The sequence below is a fragment of the Phaeoacremonium minimum genome (assembly GCF_000392275.1).
Source record: "Phaeoacremonium minimum UCRPA7 unplaced genomic scaffold PA7_03_scaffold_493, whole genome shotgun sequence".
Lineage (NCBI taxonomy): Eukaryota > Fungi > Ascomycota > Sordariomycetes > Togniniales > Togniniaceae > Phaeoacremonium > Phaeoacremonium minimum.
In genome coordinates this window covers 10,205-33,213 of record NW_006921395.1, presented here as the reverse complement: position 1 = coordinate 33,213, position 23,009 = coordinate 10,205, and the positions used below count along the sequence as shown (strand labels likewise).

Below are 23,009 nucleotides of genomic sequence, written 5' to 3'. Positions count from 1 at the left end.
TCTGAAGAATGGTGTACGGAACCTATTGTCTTACAGAACATCAAAGTGCCAGAGTTCGGGGTGAATCCCAGGTATGAAGATATAATTTCTTTCCAAACTCTCTCCTACTATCTTGTAAAGGCATTTCAGACGCACTAATAACCCTAACCCTCATCATCAGCAAAGACGCCAGTCGGACCCTGTAGACACGGCTTGGTGCTGATTGGCCATATTTGACGTCATAACATGAGCTAAAATCTGGGGGACGCACAGACGAGAAATGTCTCACAGGAAGGTAGAGGTACACCGACAGCCCGCTAGCGTTGGTATCCAACCAGGGGCGATTAGGTAAGTCAATGCTTTGCCCAAATCCGTTCCTGACTTTGAGGGCACTTTGAGCACGACGAAGCCTAAATCAGGTAGTGGTGTAGAAGGATACATTTGGAAAGCATACAGCCATAGCAACAGTCATGAATCCATCACTCAGTTAGCTTTTTTTTTTTAAACAGGGAAATAACCCTCTCTTCGTTGTTCTTGCGGACTACTTAGGCAATGAATGGTAGGAAAAGAGATAAGACCGCCCCAATATCCCCCCATTTATTGCAAAACAGTTGTACGAACTCTTTGAATGTGCCAGAGACTTTTTTCTTCGAAGCATTTCTCTCCTTTCTTTCTTTCTTGCTTTCTGATGAACATGCTGAGTCTGGTAAAGACAAATGGTTGCCGCCGCACAGAGGCCAACCTCTGCTAATGCTCATTTCTTCGTACCTAAACTAAGAACTGATTTCTTGCTCGTCACCCACACACTCTACGTGCCACACTTCCACACGGTCCTCCCTCCATCCACAAACATCGGCCAGTTGACGTGGCCATCAGGAAGAGCAGAGCTAGATGGGAAGAACTGATCCACTTGCCCTCTCAAATTAGTGATTTTTGCTAGCTTGCCTAGATTGTAGTGCAGACAAGACTATGCGAGAACGCCTTGACACCATACGATGCTGTCCAGAAACGCCTGAAATGAGAATTTTGTCAAAATACACAACGGGCTATACAACCCTCTAAGAAACGAAAAGACCGAGTACGCCGTAGTCTCCAACGGTCGCGGGTGGCCATCAGAAGAAATGCGTGTAGATCTTAGAGTTTTCGTGAACTTCCATCTCCTAAAAAACATGTTAACAAATTGTTCGTCTTGTACGTGAAGGTGTCTGTAATTACCATCTTGAATGTGTTCAGCTCCTCCTTGATCTGCTGAGCCAGCATGGGCGTCAACCTATTGCAGGTTGCAATTTCACCGCGACGGTCGTATTCCTGAGGGGGCCAGGTGTCGTGGAAGACAATACGCGGGCTGAATGTGGCGTTGCGCCGGACAGTGCCCTGAGGCGTGGTCGGGGCGCTCTTGGTGTCCTGCCGCAGCCGCAGAGCTGTCATGAAGTAGTCTTCACTACCAATAGCCACAGAGCCCGTACGTTTGTGACCCTGGGCCTCCTCGGTGGGAGTGCTGGGCGCACTGGACAGAGGGGAATCAGTGATATGAGGAACGGCAGGAAGATCAAAGGTCGGGTTCCGGCTGTCAACGGGTCGGACCGACGGGCTCGAGGACCCGCTGGTATTCTTGAGGATGCCTTTGCGTACTGCAGCGAGAACCTCTGCACGCTCCTTCTCACCACCCACAATACTCTTCCGTGCACCTGAATTATCAGTTCCCGAACTACCCAGCCGCTCGGAACCCAGGCTCGGTGCCTTCGATGCATCGATGGAATTCCGCTCCAGGCGAGGAAAGCCCGTGCCTCCGCCATTCTGGGAGTGCGGATCGGCATTAACGTTGACAAGCTCCCGTTCGGCCTCCACGGTGATCATTGAGACGGTTGCCTGGCTGACTTCTGGCACAGGTGCATCTGCAGGCGGAACACCAATAACTGACTTGGGCCTGAACAACCCGACCAGTGACCGTCCACCCTTCTTCATGCCACGGCCCATCTTACGAATCATAATCGAAGCAGACGATGCCGTCGACGAGATGGACAGGTTATCGGTAGATCCAGAGAAGAGCTTGGCGCCATAGATGCTGTTGCCAATGCCAGCAGCCTCCTGCTGTTGGGCGATACGAGCCTGCTCTGCATCGTAGAGCTCCTCGGGTGTAGGTTCCTTGTGCAGTTTACTTGGTGTCTGGCCAGCCACATTATCGCTGCTCTGCGTGACCCCGGCGTTTCTAAGCTCGGCGGCACTACCAAAAGAAAATGCCCGACGGAGCCTCGAGGTCTTGCTCTTGAGTTTACCACCCTTCTGATTGATTGCAGCCAGCTGCTTCACTGCGGGGCTTTCTGTGTAGTTCACAGACGAAGCAGCTAGCGGGACAGGCGTCGGGGTGGCGTCGCCATTGGCGGCTACCGAGCCTGGTGTCTCAGACTCACCCTCCATAGTCACCGGCTTTGAGAGCGGCGACGGATTAGCGATCCGTTTGGCGGCATCGGATGAGGAACTTCGTGGAGGAATATTCACGAGTTTGGGATAATCTTGGCTGGAAGAGTTTTGGTCGGCAAGAGGTGAAAGCTGCGCGGGGTTACCAGTGGGGGTGGACACATTGGTGTTACGGTTGGCAGACTAGAAGGTAAGTTAGTATTTAGCGAAGGTAGAAACGGTAGTGATTGACGGGCGATTGGACAATGCATCGGGGGATGGGAACAATTGAGTGCATGCTCACCGAAGAAGGACGAGAATGGCTGCTGCGAGACGAAACAAGGCTTTCAGAACTGCCATTTCTAGCGTGCATGGCGTTTGCACCGGCAGCACTGATGGAAACAATTCGTGCAGTCTTGATTTGCTCCTTATCAGTGGTTTCTGGCGGTGTTAATTGTTCCAGGCGGGATGATTCTTCCGGCTGCCTCAAGTCCGGTGGGGTCAGGGGGTTAGGATAATCGGCAGAATCCAATGCGGGCATACTGCGCCGCCGAATTCTCTTAGCCTCCTGCGACTGCTGGCGATGCAAGGAGATATCATCAACCGCGGAGCCGGGCACATTGCCGTAATAGCTGCTCGGCCGGTTGGGCAGTGATGGGCTCAATTTTCTAGGTGTGTTGTATAAATGATTGATAGTTGCCATGCCAGAACCAGAAGGCATCGCAGACGTTTGAGGGTGAACGTCAATGCTGCGAGGCTGGGGCCTTCGATAACGTTCCGGTGAAGGCCTGGCCGCGGTAGCTTGAGGCGGTGCGAAAGAAGGTTGGCTTGATGAGCTTGCCATGTACGAAGACTGCGGTCGAGGTGCCGGAGTGACACGCCTGCCCATGGCCGGAAGGCTAGAATCATCCCGAGAGCCGCTCGTAGCTAGCGAGGCAGAAGATTGCATTATAGGCAAGTTGTTCATCGAGGCACTGGCAGGGTAGCGAGACCGTCCACCGCCATTGCTACCATCAAAACTTTGCATGGTGGGAACAGCAGGGGTTGATGAAGTGCGATATGCAGAGAACTGCTGCCACTGAGCACTGGAGTTGAGGCTAGGCGTGCTGGTAAAAGCATATGGCTGGATAGGAGCCGAACCGCCGCGATAGACCAAAGGTGCCCCAGGAACTGCATGATAACCGCTCCTTTGTTGAGGCAGGCCCCCATATTGCTGGCTTGGCTGAGCCTGACCGGAGCCAGATCTTGTTTGAAGCATGGTAACGGTGCCGGATTGCTGTGGATATGATTGAACCAACGCAGCCATGGTGGGATCCAGCGTGGTTACTTTCGATACTAAACAAAAGCTTCCTCCACGATGCTCGAGGGATATTCGACTGGAGAAGAGAGTTTGTCGACGATGTCAGAGCACCTCCAGGGAATTTCAGTTATGTAGAATTTGACAAGAATCTGCGTGATGGACAATTGTCAGAGACGGTTGATAATGGATGTGATTCAGAAGGCAGTGCTAAATAAGCTGGCTGTGGAAGAGAAAGCCGCTACGTGATGGGCACACCCGTATAACGTGATATGGATGGATGATGACTGACCAGACTGTGAACAACAAGTTGAGATGCAAGAAATCCCAAATGCAAGTAGATGCAGATGAAGTGCGTTGTGACGGAGATGGAAACGATTGTTGGGAGAGGGAATCGAAGGACGCCTGCGGCCAAGAAGGGGAAGGAAACGAGCGCTGTTCACCAGTCCAGATCACTATTACCGTGATCTTTGATGGAGGAACGTGGTCTTCGGTTTCACAGCAGGGCAGGACTGGACAGTTGAAGGTGATTCTCAAATGCCACAGAACGTACACCTGGCGCTTGTATGTGTTTCTACGAGGACATGAGGTAGCCTCGAGTTTGCCAGGCTCGTAGAGGATTCGGAAGCGGGAGGTATTCGTCGTTTCGGGTCGATTTGGCTGACGGCTTCCAAGCAGTCGAAGGGTCGGTTGTCAAAAAGACAGGCAGCACAAGCGTTGACCCCGAGATGGGCGAGACACACAAAGACACACGAAAAAGGACGATGACAACGACGACGGAAAGGATGGAAGCGGAGAGATGTGAAATGGCCTCTCCAAGACAAGGCGAGGTATGTACTGGGGGGAAACGGTCGTATCGTATCGGGGCGTCAGGAGAAGGGGGGGATTGGAATGGAGCCGTGGACTGCAATGGAAGAAACCCGGACGAAGACGATAACCAGATACGGTGCTACGCAGAGGAACGGGGCAGAGAGACGTAAAGAAAGAACAAGAGAGTGAAACAAAGAGGCGATGATGATGAGGATGAGGGCAAGATGAGAAGGGGGGGAATAGGACGAGCCTGGTGTGTGTTCTCAGGGAAGGAACAGAAAAGTGTAGATGGTGGATGAAGGGTATGGGAGGCTCACGCTGCGAGCATTTCTGCATCAATGGCGGTGGTTTAGGGGCAACAGCCAAAAATGCTAGTCCACCCTGCACACCTCCTCCTCTCCTCCTCCCAGGAGAAGCACTCTACATAGTACCTAGTAGTCAGGTCGCCGCACACACCACCAGCACCAACAGCGACGACGCCTCTGTCCTACCACTAGGGAGACTGACCTAAGCCTGCTACGGTGCGTGGTGCAGGGCCGGTAGGAACCGGTATAAGCCCCGCTAACGTCCACTAACAAGTGCTACGCCAGCCAGCAAGAGTAGGTGGTGCGAGAGCGAGGTACTCGTCGGGGACGGGCTGATGTGTACTGCTACCTGCTACCTGCTACCTGGCTGGCTACCCGCGACTCTGATCTTCCTAGCGCGTTGTCTTGCCTTACATTTGGCCGCGTACACGAGATTCTTTGCATCCATCTTACGGGAAAAAGCCCCCCAAAGCTTCCCCATTTCGGACCCAATGTTGATGGCGCAGGGCCCGATCGCTCCTGCCATTGGCTGGTCCTGCTGAGGGCATTGATGCAACCCGAGCTAGACAGGGGCGCCCCTGCCCTGCGAGGCCTTGCTACTGTGGTGCACACCACACACTCACACACTCATACTATGCAGTACACACGCACATATGAAAGAAGGACCATTGGAGGTATCTCGTCGTCCGTCCGTTGCTGCCCACCTCGCAGTGAACTGCCCAAAGAGGTACAACACAGAGTCCGACAGAGAGGAAGGAACAGCACACGGTATTATTTGCTTTGTTACGTGGTCGCGACTGCTTGTTGAGGAAGGCATAACGACGCATACAGCCATCAAGGACACGTTTTGATTATAATTATTTTATTACTACCTCACGTACTTACCGGTATCTACCTCCCTACCACCTGCCTACATGCACCTTGCATTCGCCGCCGGGCAGTCTAAACACCAAACACTAAACACCAAATGATTGCGCAGTACAGGGCATGCATGCTGGCTGGCAAAAGCAGATTAATTTGGATCTGCCTACTAAACGACCCGGCTCTTCTTCTCTTTTGTTTGTCTGAAGCACCCAGCTTACCAATTGGTAATTGGGGTAAGACAATCTATCTGCCTGACCGAGGAACACACTGCTACTGCTCACAGGCATGTGGCATGTGGCATCCGCATTCTCCTGGTCCAATTCATTTTCCTTTTCCTTTACCCTTCCCAGTATCGCTTGTTCTCTTCTTTGAAATCGGCCGGCCTTACGGCATGACTTACATAGGACTATTTAAACCTACTACTTACGCTACACTAGCTCTCTAGTCTGGTAGTCTGGGTGGGAAAAGTGACGCCCTGAACGGGCCCGATCGTGTGGTGGCTTGCAAAACCGCGTCTTATCTGTGCCGGTCTATTAGATTCCAGAAATACAACCAATTGCCTACCGCTCCGTTTCTTCTTCTGTCACGTCCAGAACACGCTTTTTTTTCATTCCTGAAAAGCCACTCTGCACGAAACGACGTGACGTGAAGTGGCGTTCCGGTCCGCTGGTGAGAGAAATTAAGAGAGTCAGCAAGCATCATCCATCTCCTGATGGCATCTTCGTGATCATCCAGCGATGATCCTGTCCGCCGTCCCGCGCTGGGCGTTTCGACTGCGGGTACGGTACTCTTCTTGCTCTCTCTCTCTCTCTCTCCCAGGCTCTTAGGCCCTTCAAACAAGGGCGAGAAGGGGTACTTTGCAAGCCAAAATCTCGATTTGCTAAGGCCGGCCTACTGCACGCAGTATGCCAGCTCCAAGACAGAGCACCCCACTCCAATGATTCGACTGCGTAAATAGCTCGCTCGCAAATCCCAAGCTGCCCGCTCCTGCATTAATGCTGCTGCAGGACAATCGCAGCAAACGCCAGCCAAGAGCTCTGCAGGCACCACTTAACCAAACCATCGCTGGCTGGTTCACCATCGAGGACGCCTCCCCCCTTTCGGCACGGCCTGCTCCTAGCCACCTCTCCTCAGGAGTACATGCATCCAATTCCCTTCCATCGACTTCGCCATCCTGGCGGAGAACGGCCTTTTCGACCACTTCGATCTCCAATGCTACTGAAATCCACCTCGCTGGCCTGTTAGTGACCCTGCTGTCGCCCGTGCTTACCTGGCATCTCATTTTGCGTGCCAACCAAAAGGCAAACAGACCGAGTCCCCGCCTTTGTTCACCCCAGGAAATTGTAAGGGGGCCTTGAAAGCACTATCTCGCAGTACGAGGTTTCCAAGGGGTCCCTGTGGAGGTAGGGCCCCCTGTTGAGTTGAGTGAGCGGCTGTTGCTCAAGGGACCAAGCAGCAGATCATCTCCAATCTTCCAGAAACACCACCATGGCAACATCTGGCCAAGCCTGTCTCTATCAGCTCTTTTTTTGGCGTCAATCCCGGCACAAAAAGCCAGATATCATAGTTATTTAGACGAGCTAGACAGTCGGCCCCCCTCGTGCCTACCTACGTAGTGTCCCTCGCCGGTTTCCTTAGCATGCCCGTCTAGTTAACCCCTAATCCGAAGTGTCGCTCCCCACACAACCTACCCAGTCAGTCCACTGATAACGGCGTAGCCTATCCCATCCCATCATGGCTTTTCAATTTCGAAGAGACAACAAGCAGCCTTTCCGAAGAAACCGGCCGCCTTCGCGAGAATCCAAAAGACCTTATTCATCGCCCAGAAACATGCTCGTGGCCACTGCCGAGCAACCCGGCATTCAAATCTTGCTTCACAGCCAATCCCTCGGCTGATGAAGAATGGAATGATGTCGTAGCCAAATGGCGGAAGCAACTAGCGAGACTGAAGGAGCCGTTTTGGGCGTTCTCGCCATGCCAGATGGCTGACTTGCAGCCGGATCCGCCTTTCTCGATTGCGGGGCATGCGGCCATCGTCACATACTTGAGGAAGCTCCGCCAGGAGAAACAACAGACCAAGATATTGCCTCTGTTGAATATCAAGCTGTTCAAATGAAGTATAGTCCACGGTCAAACTTACAGACGAGCAAACGATACCAGCATTTGTCCATCTTTATATCAGGTGCGTCTAGGACCTGAGCATTGAAGCGTAGGATCACAGTCGAATTCTTGTCACCAATAGCTAGAGAGTGTGGCTGGGATGATGAATGGTCAGTTATCATGAGAAAGGCATAGTGCCCAAGCGCAAGCTGTCTGAGGATTTGAGCTGTGCATCCCTTTCTTGACCATTGAAACTCAGAAAGGCCGAGACGAGTTATTATTGTAAATTCAAGTAAGTTTTGCTTCTCTAACTGTGACCTAAGAATGGTAGGCGTCATTTGATAGCTTGCCAGTAGCGTATATTTCTGATGTTGAGATCCGATTCTTACAAACTTCGCTGTAGAAGATAATGTTGTCAATCTATGTTACTTTTTCATATTTCCTATACCCGGGAGTTCTTTGAATACCTCGGGGAGTCTAAAATTGCAGTGAAATTCTCTGATTCCGGTATTTTTTTGGTATTCGTGTAATTGGATAGAATCCTGTGTATGAGCAATGTAGGACGAATCACTCATCAATTCACTGCAATTTCAAACTTTCTAAAGGCGTCCGTTACTGCCATCATTCTTCGGTGGCTATGTACTACGTATAGTGAGTTAGGCAACGAGATTTTGTTTTCAGTTCCTGTTAAGTCTACCGTGTATACTCGCGCCGTGAGAATTCACTTCTTCCTTACGCCTCTACCAGATGATCATGTAATGATTTTTTCGCTGCCAATCGAGCTAGAATTGGGAGCTTCCCGATGGATGGGTGGTTCAGCAGTGTAAACAAGCCACCGGATTTGTACGTAGTGGCCTTACAATCACATGTCCTGGATTGGGCTTTTCAGGTCTGTTGCACTGTGGCAATTCTCACGCTCAAGGGAAGCAATCATTGTCATATTCCGAGGGTTCTGGGTCATATCCAAACAAGAGTCACTGGATGGAATCATTGGAAAAGGCGGTGGAGGTCAACACGGCGGGACTGTCCAACAATGCCTGCCCTATAATGCCTTCACCCGCGGTTACGTGACGATTCTCGCCTTGTGCAACATCCCACTACTTCCGTGCTGCAAGCGAACCCAACCTTGTGCTTTTCACAAGACCATAATGGCAAACGGAGCCCGGCTGGCGGGCGGACAGCCTACCACAAAGTGCGAGGCAACACCGCTCAACACAGAGACGCAGATCGTGCCAGTTCCTCTTGTGCCACCGATGCATGCTGGCGGGATCGGCGCTTCTGGAAAGTTATGTTGGAAGGATCGCAAGGGGTCCAAGACGATCAGGGTCCTGCAAACCTGCTTTCGATGCCTCGCTTGCCAGCGAGATGTCTAATCTTGGAAACTCATTGTCGTGGGGGTTATGTCTGTTCTGCCACGAAGAATTCAAGCGGCCCCCGAGCGGTGCAGAGAGACTCAGAGTCATGCCTCATTGTTGCCCGTGCTGATTTACTGCCGTGTCACAAGAAATGCACTGCAGCGTCGAGCGACTGCATCCAGGGCTCCAGTCCGGAGGTCACACGGCATTGCAGCCTCTCGACAGGTGCCGCTCGGTCCCCACCATGTGAATCACAGGCCGAAAAATGCTGCATCCAAGTAACAGTCCTGCCCTGTTTTCTTGCATTACACTTTCCCAAATCTTCCATCCTCCGGCCCAATTGTGATTGTAGAAGGAGGTATAACAATCCAGTCATTATAGTCACCAGATAAGTGCTTGTGTTCGAGATTGAGGCAATCAGAATGGATGATCATGGATGATGCCGTGATATAATGTCACACTGATACATGTTGATCGAAGCCATGACGCCTCGGGAACGCTTTGCCATTATCATCCGATGTATTCGATCGAAAGCAAGGGACGGACGGTGATGAATGTGATTACGAATTTCAGTCTCAGGGTGCATGTCCAAATTAAGCTCCCGTCTGTTTACTCCACTACACCGTTTCATCCGAAATAGCTCGGCAGCGGCCGGTCCGCAGCCGAACCACAATCAGTGATGTGCGTTGCCAGCTCGCCGGGTTTCCGGTCCGCATGGAGGTGAAGCGGGAAGCTGAACCATCCGTGGCGGTACACGGTCAGAGAACGCGTACATTTTGATCATGGAGAATCGCGGGGCATTAGAGACCGTTGCCAAGACCAACCGCCGTGCAGACTGGCAGACTGGCTAGCTTCATGGCCGAACCAGGTTCCGGTACCCGACTGATACGAAATACGGGTGCGGGTTTCAGCCGCACACCAACGCCGGCGTTCTACCGCGCCACCAACACCAACTAACATGACGTAACCTTGTTAGATTTACTTTTTGCCAGGAGCAAGGCACATATCACGATGGTTGGCGTTCCTAGAAGCCGGGGGTGTCTCTTGTGCGTGAAGAGACGGGTGAAGTGTGACGAAGTGCGCCCTGCGTGCGGGAACTGCATCAGATACGGCGCCGAATGCCCTGGCTATGATCGGAGCTTCAAATTCGTGGCCGGCAAACACCATGTCCGTGCCAGGCGGCCCCGAGACCTGCACGAGACTGTCTTGGACTTGTCTTCGTCGCCGGATGAAGATACATCTGGCCTACCCTCATCCAGCCTGGCCATACGGAAGCGTGAATCCCCCAGTGGTTCAGAATCTGAATGGGACCCGCCTAGCCTTGAGCTGTACTGCCCCAGCGAAATCACATCATACTATATTGTCGGGATGATCGATCATCTCTTTTTGCTGCGCCCGCAGGAAGAAATCATGTTCATCGCGCCGTGGTTTACAACAGTCCCTCTACAACTCGGTCGGAAGGTTCACCTGGACAGTGCCATGTGCTCCTTCACGATGCATGTCTTAGGGAAAGTCACCGGAGATAAGCGTCTTGTTGGCGAAAGCCGCTCTCTCTACGGCCGGTCTCTTGTCGCCCTGCAGAAGGCTCTAAACCACCCGATAGAATGGAAATCCCAAGAGACCTTGTGTGCAACTATGATTCTATGCTTGTTCGAGGTAAGCCTACAAGAAAATCAGTCGAATCAGAGCCCCGTTTCACATTCCAGAGTTAACATTCTACGCAGTTGTTCGCAGGGACCAAAGATGCAGAGAGCTGGATGAAACATGCAGCCGGAGTCTCTTGGTTGATTCAACAACGCGGCCCTGGCGTTTATACGCATCCCATTGACAGGGCGATATTACTGTCGTTCCGCCCTATAATCGTGCGTCGAGACCTCGTGAAAAGGGGGCGCAGGTAGATCCCGTCCACTGACAACAACTTAGATAATGAACGCTCTCTTCTCCGGAGTGGATTGCTTCCTAGCCCAGAAAAAGTGGGAGAAAGAACTTGAGCTTCTCTCGGAGGAACTTGAGCGCGATCCTGTTTCAAACGCCCGCTTCCGATCAAACATGCCAAAAGGTTCATTCAGATTGGTGGGCCGATATCTTCACTATCTCGCCAAAATTCCTAGCATTCTCCGGCATGGCTGGGCACTTAGAGAGGCTGTGACGCATGACATGCCCATCGACCTAGCCAGTGTCTACCTGCTTACACGGCGCACCGAGAAACTGCACGCGGATTATCTTGCCTGGTACGAGAGAATCCTAGAAGACATCGATTTGCCAGAGGAGGTTCCAACCCAGGATCCGACGTCCCCGTTCGAGACCGTCTTGGCCTATCCAAGCCCATGGACTGGAGCTCTCCACATAGGCTGGTGGGCGAGTATGCTCATAATACAGAACGTCCTCAATGGCTGTCATCAGAACAATGAGTATACTGAGAAGAACCACGAATATGCCAACAACATCTTCCGCTCACTCGAGAATGTTTCTGCAGGAGTCATGGGGCCTTATCGGGTGGGCTACGCACTCCGTATTTCTTACGAATTTGCAGATGTGCCAACTCAGTATTGGATACACTCTTTGCTGGCCCGATTTCAGCCGCTTTATGCGGCTACAAGTGGCGACGTCTTTCCTCGTCCAGGAAGTACTAATCAGAAGTTTCTATGACATAAGCTGTACTGAAGATGCCGAATATATGGCTTCCATGTGCCATTGAGCAATGCCACTCAGCAAAAGCGGTCAGATATACCAGACTACGAGGCGAATATATAAACTCCAAGAAATCACCAGCTTGTTGACTTATTTCGGTCTGCAAAGGAGGATATTTGAGTGGCGCAGCATAGAACGATTAATTGCACGGTACCACTCAGGTTATTCCCACCAATAGACTTACAAATATTGGTACAAAGGTGTCATTATTATCATCACCATCAGCAATGATCGATTTTCTCGTCTCTATCGCCATTATCCTCAAGAGAGACCATCACTATCGTGCTGAATCACACCACTCCATACCCTATTCGATGGCATCCGTCATTGGCCTCATATTATCATTTTAGAGAGGATGAAGTCAAGCGCATCCTTTCCATACGCGCGACCGTATCCCTGGTGTGTTGGGAAATCTTTTCCCTTAGCACAGAATGGATCAGGAGAGTCGCAATATGACTGTATCCTGTCCTCAAACGCGGGACATTGGAACCCAACGGGGCGGGCAGCAAACTATCTGTATATCAGTATCTGGTACTTAGTAGATGGCGCTCCCCGGCGACTTACACCAGGTTCTGTTGCGTTGCCGACATTATATGGTAGTCCTGCCACATGCCGTGGGTCTCCCATGAAGATGAGCGCGGCGACCTTCTTGCCTATTGGAGCCGATATCAAGGTCGATGCAGTGAAAGGCAGGCTCTCTCCATCGGGGCCGCCGCAGAATGCATCGTCCATGATCTGCGCGCCCTGTGGAGCCACGTCAGGTCTTTGTGCTATCACCAAAGAGCTCCTAAGAGGCAAACGTACCTGCGAATAACCATGCATGATGAGGATACTGTCTGGACACCTTGCCGAAAACGCTTCCAGTTGCGCCAGGACGGCCGTTATCCCCTCGGCGATGCTGGAGCTGTAGTTCGCGCCGCCAGCAGCAGGATAGTCAACTGCCTCCGCCGTGGCTCCCGGAAATGCCTTGAGCACGAGGTCGACGAGTTGGAAAGAAGTTCCGAAGCCCGGCGGCGCCGTTGTCTCTCGCGCTGCAATGACATGCACCTCAGGGCATGCAGCGCTCGAGTTTGGCGGTATGGTGATGACGTTGGCCAAGCTGGCTACAACACCCGTTGCGCTGCAAAGGAGTGAACACAGCAGCAACGGCGATGTCGTGAAGATCTTCATCTTGTGGTGGATGTGTGTTTGTGTATGTCACAGGGACAGGAAACGAATGGATGACCGAAAAACTCCAGAAGACCCAGCGAACCTAGTTCTCTGGGTCATCGAAGGGGTTTTAGATGGTTCCTCTGATGATCGCATGCTTCATGCCGACTTGGCGGCTGTAAGGGTTGTGAGGAGGGCACGCACGCGCCTTACATTGCAAGGACAGGCGCAGCTGCGGCGAATTGGTCCTCGGCCGAGAGGCATGAAGCAGCTTAGCTTGATCGCCTTGTTTTGCATGAGGGGCAGATCATGACGGACCATTGGCAGGCTATTGGAACATTGACTTGAGATGAGCCGAGCGGTGGTCGGGCTGTTGTTGAGTTCAGAAACTCTTCATAGAGGCTCAAGGAGACATCTCAAGTTCCCGTGCCGGGGATAAAATCTAACAATGCTAGACATCGCACACCGTGATAGCGTCATAAATCTGCCAAAGCCCTATTCCGTATGATTTTTGTAGGAGTGCATTCAATCTAGCTGGGGTAAACGCTTTGGCTGAGATCCTCAGACGAAACCGTATTGTGGGGTGCATACTGCTTCGGAAGAGTTCCGAAAAAGCCCCTGACGATTGAAACACCAAGACTTTCTACACAGGTCGGCCCCATCGTCCGCCTCCGGTCTGGACTCTTGAGCTTCTAATGTAAAGTCCAGGTCAACAATCAATTGAGGTGCCAAGAGGATAGTGGAGGGCAGAATCGGTATTGTTGTTCAAATCGTGTCGTATCGTGATGACACAAGCAATTACATCTGCCTGCAGTGATGTCTGATCAACTTAAGACTTGGCAACTGGTCAAACCCGAAACAGGGCATCCTACTTCCATGATTACATTGTGGGTAATTTTTAATAAAATAGAGTACAGTCACGATTCTGTAAGCAGGGCATATACACATACACGTCTTTCTCTATTGCCACATCGTCCGCAATCCAGACCGCGTACCAAACAGCGAACTCTGGATTTGCATCACCTAATTGCGAAAAAGCTTGTCTCAAATACCCACGCCAAGGAGATCTACCCGTTCCGCACAAACATGAATAACAAAAGTTTGTAATCATCCTTTACGCCGGTCGTGTTTGCCTCCACCTAGTCCATTCGTCTTAAACCATGAAGAGCATAGCTAGAAGGGCGAGACCCGATCTCCATCGTACCAGTACCTCAGACTGGTCGTACAAACGTCCAGGTGCGGCGCCGGTCCATAGCTTATTAGCGACGCCCCTGATAATTGTGTCGTCGATACTGCAGACAGTTTTACATGCTTTATCAGATCTTCGGCTAATAACGCCGCTGCTGTCTGTGATATTCGCAGTATCAGTCCAGTCCGCAACCTCCTGAGTTGAGTTGAACACCATCTCTAGCCACTGGATTTGCATGAATGCTTCGTCGTGCACAGTCATGTTGCCAGACCAACCGCCTCCATTACTCCACGCATTCAGTATGACCTGGCTCGGGTCCCGTGGCGTTTGGAACGAGATGCTCGCGACCTCAACGCCGTCCACGTACCAGGTACTCTGCTTCGGCGTCCAATCCAGTCTATGGACTGCCCAGTCACTCCAGTCCAGCCCGTTCGGCATCGTAGCATTCCGCGTTGCCTGAGGGATGTCGTCGCTGTCGTTGCCATCTGTGAAGGACGGCTGGTTGGTATATTGAATCATGTTGCGCGGGCCCTCCGTCAGAACCTCTATATCGGCTTCCTGTACTTGAGAGGGTTTGTCTCCGCCCCTGTATGTGAACAACGCCGTGCACGCCCCGGGACTTCCAATTGTTCGCGCAAGCATGCGCACTGATAAGAATTGATAACCCTTCCCGATGCTTTCCATCTCTGCCGCGGACTGGAAATCCGGATGGCGGGCCGTCCGCATGACCAAGTACGTATGAGACGTGGGACTGTCGTCCGTGTTTTGTGATATATAAATGTTGTTCGGGGAATTGACCATCAACACAGCCGCCGTGCCATCTGTCAGAGATCCGCTGTTATTCCAGCTCTGAATCCCCCAAGTGCTGTTCCATTCTTCTGTTGTGAAGTAGCCACTCGTCGGGTCTGCATCGGCAGCGTCATCAGGATCTGTCAGAAGTTCCGGTACGCCCTGATATTGTGAGAGGTTCCTGAAGTCGTAGAACCGATGGTCAGTGTAGAAGGCCACGTTTGAGCCATTGGTCATGTAACAATCGCAACCGCTGTCCTTGACGAGCTGGGCCTTTGCGGTTACCACCGGTATCAACGTCGAACCGAGTAGCGCAAAGGTCTTCAGCGACGCACGAAGCGACATGATGACCGATTGAAAGGCAACGGAGATGTCCCCAGAGACTACACAGCACGCCTTGTCTGTATCAAGGAAGAGAAATAGGAAATATTTCCTGAGCGGGTGCGATATTAGGAAGATGCTCCGAGGGAGACGGGATGTAAGCCAGCTGTATAGATCAAATAATAGCAATGGCAGCAACGGGAAGAACGCAAGAGGCGGGTAAAAGGGCCATGATGAGGCCTCCCCAAATTGAGGATACGACCGAAAACCAGGTCAGTGACGAACGAGAAGAGAGAGAAGCGGAGGAACTGTTCAATTATAGATGGCGGCTAAAAGCGAAAGCAACATGTAGAGTGATGGTAGTCGTCTATCGCCAAATGGATGAGCGAGTTCACCGGCGACTCTGGCCTTGGTTTTCTGGGCGACACCGAGAATTGAGAATAGTTTAATTAGTAGAATAAATCTGCATATCTCTAGGCATCTTCGCATTCAGCTGGACAAGCATACTACTATGCTCGTTTTTGAGTTGAAGGATTTGCTGCGGCCTGCCGCAGCATTTGATGGTCCCAGTGCGGGAGCGGAGAGTTACGTTAACGTTGCTGAGGAAGACCTGCAGAGATCGTGCCCAACAACAACAGGCTATTCAAGCTTAACCTGCCTCCGTAGCCCAGCAGCTGAGGCCACCTGCTGGCAGCTGGCGCCCTTTGACTTACCTCCCCTATTTCACTATTCGAACATTCGCGAGTTGAAACTAACACTCACGAAATATTTGAACATTATACGTAGCGCAAGCACACATTTTCAATGGCAATCATCAATTAGCAAGTAGGTACAAAGAGTATCATACATTCTCCAACTGCAAGAAGCCATGCTCCTTGTCGAAAGTGAAATTACAACGTCCTGCAATTATTCTAGTTACGGTTATCTTCCCTTGTCGTCACGAGTCGTTGAAAGTCAATGAATGCAATTTACAGTTTGCCCCTAACCGATGGCCCTCAAGGAGAATGTGCCTGGATAGGCAGCGTAAAGCTGTCATCATAGGAAGCCTCCGGCAAGTCGGTAGCTGACTTGGATTCCGGCAACTGCCCCGTTGTCTTTGACTTCAGCGGCAATGAGCTCACAGGTCTAGACGGGCTGCCTAGATACGACGTTGACAGAGCACGGTTTCTTTTTGAACTAAGCCGCCATGGAGTGCCGCTGACATCGTCGTATGGCTTGACGTGCTCGAAGCCGGGTCCGCCGGGTTTCTTGTTCCATCGCTCTGAGAGAACAGTCTCATCACCGTCGCTGTCCGAGCCGTAGCCCAGTTCGTTTCGCGGATTTGGCCGAGAATTCCCTTGGATAACTGCGTTGGCGTCGGGATTAGACACAAACATGAACGGGGAAACCGGGAAAGTGTCGGACTTTGATTGCGGCCCTGTGGAGAAGTGCTGCCCAGCGGTAGATGGAGGTGACTGATATTTGCTGTAACCAGACAGATGATGGGATGCCTCCAACATTTGCTTTTTAAGTTTTCTGCGTCGTTGAACTAGGTAGACGGCACCGATTGCCATGGCGATCACGATAAGTGAGCCAAAGGCAAGGCCGAATGCGAGTCCGAACATCGAACCATTAGGAGGCAGATTCTTCGAGTCTGGCAGCGAGCGAGCGGTGTTAGTCAATACAGAATGAGCCAAAAGCGTCGTTTCAGGAGCTCAAGATGCAACTTGCCTTCGCTTGAACTTGAAGTATCCACTGCCATGGCGGGTTGCCATTCTCCATCCTTGTACATTGCTTCGATAAGTATACCGCCAGAAGTGTAGTACACACTGATTGCCGCGGAGTCAATCCTGCTCACGACTGCGAGATCGGCATTTGGTTCATCGGCAAGGGGCCAAGCTGTTGATTCTTGCTCTTCCATGAGAAACCATGTTTCTGGAGGTCCTGTCATGGCGTGATGCAGACGCTGATCGCTTCCAATATAGAAGACATGGTATCGGTAATTGCTGTCCAGGGCCACCCCCAGAGCCTTGGGGTCTCCAGTCCAGCCAGGAAGCGTCCAGGTTGGAGATTCATTGGAATAGACGTAGCTTTCGGGCGAATCTTCTTGACTGTGGTGTTTGAGGAGTGATCTCGGGAATGTCGCTATCGCGCCATGATTGTGAGTCTTCTGTATTTTCGAGCAAACGAAAGATCGTCAACCTACTGATGTGCCAATCATCCGCGCCATCCGAATCCATGACTTCGATGTTATGGTCCCTTGGAGATACCACGACAGAAAACGTCCCACCGGAACCAGAGACAGCACCAGCAGCACCAAGTATGCGGCCCATCAAGTTGCTGTCTTGCGAGACGACACCGGCGAAGTTCCAGCCTTGAGAGTCACCCGTCGCTTGGTAAATATGGTTGTGATGGTCCGAGTAGGACAGTTTATACGCAGGATCCTCGCCATCTAGGAGGACCACGGCCAGACCGATGTCCTCGGATGAATGTGCCATCTGCATGATGTAAGTGTTTTCGCGGTGAAACCTGCCTGTCGAATTGTCACATGAGTATACATTGTTGACGATGTTCAGGTCCTCCCCGAGATAGAACACAGATGCCTAAGAAAACATGTTAGTGGGGTCCAACCCGAATGACTATGTATAATATCACTTGCCCAGCTAGTGACCCCGTCATAGTGTCCCGTGGCTGTGATGCTTGTTCCATTGAACGGAACGATTCCGACCTCGAGGACATTCGGCGGATCGACAGGGAACACCAGAGTGCTGCTGTTGCAGATACTCGCAGAGATAATTCCGGTACTAGCATTGTGAACGATGAGTGAGGTCCCGAAGTGCGTGGCCCAGGCGGTCATTGAGGAGGCATACGCGCCTGCGCGTAGGAAGAAGATCAGGACAGTCAACATCTTGCTCAAGCAGCGGAGATAAGCCATTGTCGATATTCTCTGACATCCGTTGAATCGCGAGATGTATGTTGTTCAAAGATGGCTCAGCCCGTATCGAGGGTAGAGAGAATGGCCAAGAGAGTCGCGTGTAGGCGTTTTCGTGGTTGGTGGATGGGATACTGATAGAATGTTGTCGACTAGGAGATACTTACGACCTATTCCTTTACGTTGATCAGGCGATGATGAAAACATTCAGAACAGGGGGTATGCCAGATACGCGAATGTATTGACTCATTGTTTAGGCTTGGACAAATCAATATTGGACTCATCCGAAGTGTACTACTCTTTGCGGTTGCTAAGGCTATCAGAGGCAAGCCAAACCTTCAATCCTGAGTTCATTGTTGACATTGTCTAGGCTATATGACCTAGCTGTGGCTCCAGGCAACCTTCTTTTACCGTTTCTTCTGCTTGAAATATTTCTGATATACACGTCGGACAAGAGGCATTGCGGCAATGACGGAACATCAGACAGGTCTATCATGACTGAGTGCAGACACACATGTTGATTCATGTCAAGGAGACTTGAAATACGCACAAAATCATTCGCTGACAAAGTAATACAAACCTCTGCCAGGTAATAAACACTATTCGCTGAGGGTATCATGACCTTCTAAACAAGGGAATAAACAGAACCTTATATCAAGCTCATCACTCTCGTCGTTCAATATCTTTACATCTAATGACTACCGGTATTGCCATGGCGGAGGAATACACAGGAAAGAAATACACATCACTTACTCATTCTACTGCTCACCACATCCAGCGTGCAACGAGGCTGGATGATAGCATCGCACGGAGCCTTGTGGTGTCACACAAGTCTTGGCTGGCGATTCAAATTTCATTTGAATCAAGATCATGAAGGAGATCCTACCATCCTTGAAGGAAACGACGTGTCGAATAGGCTTTCGGGATTGACAGATGAGAGACAAGCCGTGCAACGGCTGCCAAGAGCGTTTGGAACGTTTCCCCACGAGCTACAAGCTTTGCCAAGAGCCAAGACGGCGAGCCGATGAGAGATGCCTTCACCCGTCTCAGCAGTGGTAGCTGTTTGCTTGGCGAACCTTGCTGTCGGGACATCGCGTCATGGCACATTTTGAGTGCGAATCAATACGGAGCATCCATCTCGAAAGCGCAGAGCCATGAATGGAGGAATATCATCAACTCCGTTCGTCAGCTTTCGTACGGAGACATGACCATTTGCCCCTTTTGGGAACCTTACTTACTATTATAGTATGCCTCAGGCGGTCGAGCTCATTTCGCACTTCCATGAACCGGCAATCGGGGGGATAATTAGCATGCACGATTCAAGCAAGCTTAATCAATATGCATGACTGGCTGGCCGGGTCAATTCAGGGCCCTCCAATCCATCCCACAGTGTATCGCAGCCGCCGCCCAATCCAGCGCACCCCTCTCGCACAAGTGATGCGAGTCAAGATGGCGCAGCACAGCAGAGCATGTGTCACCACACCCACACCCACACCCACAATCTGCTGTTTTGCCCACCAATCGACACGAGAGCATTGCCTGTACAGTGCTGGAAAGCGAATTTCGTAGCAGGATGGCTAGGACAATGAGAAACGACAACAATACCTACGATTACACACTGACCGGACGAGAACATTTGAGGGACGGAAACACAATACAATACGGTGCTCAGGTAAGAAGAAACATTTTGCTCGAGGGTGTTTCACCGTGTTTCTCCCCAAGCGGGGCCACTCCCAGGTTCAGCTACAGTACCCGTACCCGATCGCGACTTCCTCTACTGGGCGCTCCTGCCCTGCTGCGTATAACAAGTTTCTCGTTATACCTACTCTAGCTAATAAAGAATCTTAGTGCACACAGTGCCGTATTTAACATTCGACAAGGCCGTTTCGGTACGGAAACCTAAATTGCTATTACTTGGGGGGGCGGCCATTTACCTAGCGACTCTCCCTCCCCCTGCTCTCTCCTCTAAATCTTCCGGAACCAAGCGAGTCGCAGCATTAGAGTAATTTCTACTGCCATGGAAGGGCACCTTCCAGGACTTGCAGGTCCAGGGATGCGCGACAACAATGTCCGAAAGATCACCGACGGCCGACGACGACGGCGACAACAATCATGAGCAGCAGCAGACAGAAACAGAAACAGAAAGCAGGATATATCAGAGCACGAGCATTCTGCCTCGTTCCCGTCGTCCTTCCATTTCCAGATGCAATACCCTGCAGAACAGGTTGCTAGCTTCCCCTCGCTTTGGGCTGGTGGCTCGTAGTGGAGGGTTGATCTGAGGGCCGTGTGCCATCGCCACGCGCTAACTGTGTGCCGGAGTATCGCTTTATCGTGTTCGCACCTGCCGTTTCGGCGGAGGTACACCCATTCTGGCCCTGGCCTCCGCGCTTTATTTGCTCAAAGGCATGCCCGGCATTGGGCTCGTCTACTATGCAGTGTTCGCCGTGCAGACGAGTCTAGCCCGTGTCGACTCGGCCATACAGTGCGGGACGGGCACACTACCTGACTCCGTACTGCCGTTACTCGCTAAGGGAGGGCCACTTGCACCCGCTAGAGCCAGTTAGAACGAGTCCGGCAGGGGGGTGGTCCCCAGCGAGGGAGCGAGAGAACGGGGAGGGGAGATCTCAATACTCACTGTGTGGTCTCTGGGTCTCTGGGTCTCTGGTGGCCCGCCCGCTCGTGGGCTGTGCTGGTGGTGCTGGAGGCAGGTTATGTGCTGTGATGGTCCCTTCCGCCCCCCCGACCTCTTGATCAACAGCAGCAGCGTCAAAGTTCAAACACACTCGAGACAGTCCGGCCAGCAGGACCCTACCAAAATATCCTCCTCAACCAAGCAACAACATCCATTCGAGGCGCCTGGGTTCCACTGTGATCAGAGCACAGAAGACGCTCGAATCGCCATCACTGACTTACCCCCCCTGTGCCGTCGAATCTCCTCACATCTGGTCGAAATCGCCCATTCCCTCCCGGATTCCCTACTTCTGCACACCAAGAACTCTCGGCGCCCAGCCTTCAACGAACATCCCCCGCGCAGCAGTTCCACATACCATTACGCCAGTCTATTCAGTCGCGAAATCTTGACTTGGCTTTGACAGCTATCAATCAATTATCGACAAGACTTAAGCCCCAGGAAGAGGAACCAGACGAGAAAGGGCAATAGTCGGCCAATTATCGCGCAGTTCACCGTTCGAAATCTGACAAGACGCTGACGAAGCGGCCACCCGCCTTCCTCCCTACGGCCGACAGAACGACAAGTCACCAGATCTCCACGCACGAGCGACACCTCGCAGCTCCCGCGTTCGATGGCGTTTGGAGGATAGATAACTCAGGCGTGGAGGTGTCTCCTTGATTGTATAGCCCAGCGGCTGGCCGCCATCCCTCAAAGGACTTGCCAGCATGGAGGCTGTACAAATTGTCCCCTCGCCGACGCCGACGCCGACCCTGATCCACGCGAAGGACTCGAGTTGCGCCTCGCTCAATCTCCCGAGCGGCGGTGTCATTGCTCTACCCGACGGCCAGATCATTACGTTGACGTCGCCGGCCGCGTTCATACCCGTGTGTACTCAGCTCACGCAACCCGCAATCATTGCCAATGGAGGTGGTGGTCTTACCGTCGACGAGAGCGCCCAGGAGGAGGTGTCTGCTCCGCAGTTCTCAGACTTTCGCGATCCATTTTACGCATCAACATTTCCACAATGTTACGCCCTCGCTGCCACGACAGTGGTGGCATACACCCTCGTCATCATGCTGTTCATCACGCCACGGTCGTTTCTAGATGGTGGTGTCGTGGTTCTTGGTCGACGAGGTTTTACGACTGGTGGGACCGGTGGTACCAATATTGGAGGTCGACCTTGGCTTCAGAAGGTCGCCGCCCTCATGGTCGCTATTTCGCTCACGATCGCGACGGCAGACACGTTTCGCGTGGCCGAAGAACAGTACTCTTTGGGCATTCAGAATGCGCAGACGTTGCAGCAGGATGTTCTCGGAGGTACTGAGTTGAAGGTCATCCGCATCGTCTCCGAGGCTTTCTTGTGGCTTGCTCAGGCGCAAACTTTGATCCGATTGTTCCCACGCCAGCGCGAGAAGGTTATTATCAAATGGACGGCCTTTGCACTGATTGGTCTGGGGGTGATCTTCGACTCTCTTAACAGTTTCCTATACACAAACCAGGGCGCTCTGAGACCTCGGTCATTTACGGACGCCATACCCGCCTTGAGCTACCTCTTCCAGCTATCCCTCGGTGTTCTATACGCCGCATGGGTCATTTACTACTCCCTTATGAAGAAGCGCTTTGCCTTTTATCACCGGCAAATGCGGAACATGTGCTTGGTTGCTCTACTGTCTATCCTTGCCATCATTGTTCCCGTTGTCTTCTTCGTTTTAGATATATCAAAACCTGAATTCACAGGCTGGGGTGATTACGTGAGATGGGTGGGAGCGGCAGCGGCCAGCGTGATAGTGTGGGAATGGGTCGAGCGTATCGAGGCTCTAGAGAGAGAAGAAAAGAAGGACGGTATATTGGGAAGAGAAGTATTCGATGGTGATGAGATGCTGGATATGACACCAGGCGAGTTCGCTTGGCCGCGGAGGAGAAAAACTAGGAAGGGCAAAGATGGAGATGATGGAGGGGAGGATGGAGGAGCACGCAACCAGACGTCTACAAGCGGACGAAGCAATATATGGCCGACAATGTCATCGATAGCGACGCGATATAGACCACGGTCAAGAACAAGGAACGAAAACCAGAACCAGGCGTCCGAAGTTGCGGCACCGGAAGCAACGAATGCTGCACGGACGACGATAAGGTTCCTGCAGCCACCCCTATGGCCAGCACGACCCCCACCCGCAGTAA

The 23,009-nt window shown here is 51.9% G+C and overlaps 3 protein-coding genes across 3 annotated transcripts; 1 reads left to right on the top strand and 2 right to left on the bottom strand.

Annotated features, from left to right (window-relative positions):
* Window positions 1–1,091: 1,091 nt before the first annotated feature.
* Window positions 1,092–2,397, bottom strand: UCRPA7_6739 (putative dihydroflavonal-4-reductase protein; the record flags this gene model as incomplete). The annotated part of the gene is made up of 2 exons (XM_007919277.1): window positions 1,092–1,139; window positions 1,195–2,397. The coding sequence occupies 2 exons, from the start codon at window positions 2,395–2,397 to the stop codon at window positions 1,092–1,094; spliced, it is 1,251 nt and encodes a 416-aa protein (XP_007917468.1).
* An 11,703-nt stretch (window positions 2,398–14,100) lies between these two features.
* On the bottom strand, window positions 14,101–15,270 carry UCRPA7_6738 (putative xylanase 3 protein; the record flags this gene model as incomplete). Its single annotated transcript, XM_007919276.1, has 1 exon — window positions 14,101–15,270. The coding sequence occupies one exon, from the start codon at window positions 15,268–15,270 to the stop codon at window positions 14,101–14,103; it is 1,170 nt and encodes a 389-aa protein (XP_007917467.1).
* Window positions 15,271–21,553: 6,283 nt separating this feature from the next.
* On the top strand, window positions 21,554–23,009 carry UCRPA7_6737 (putative ph-response regulator protein palh rim21 protein; the record flags this gene model as incomplete). Its single annotated transcript, XM_007919283.1, has 2 exons — window positions 21,554–22,728; window positions 22,973–23,009. The coding sequence occupies 2 exons, from the start codon at window positions 21,554–21,556 to the stop codon at window positions 23,007–23,009; spliced, it is 1,212 nt and encodes a 403-aa protein (XP_007917474.1).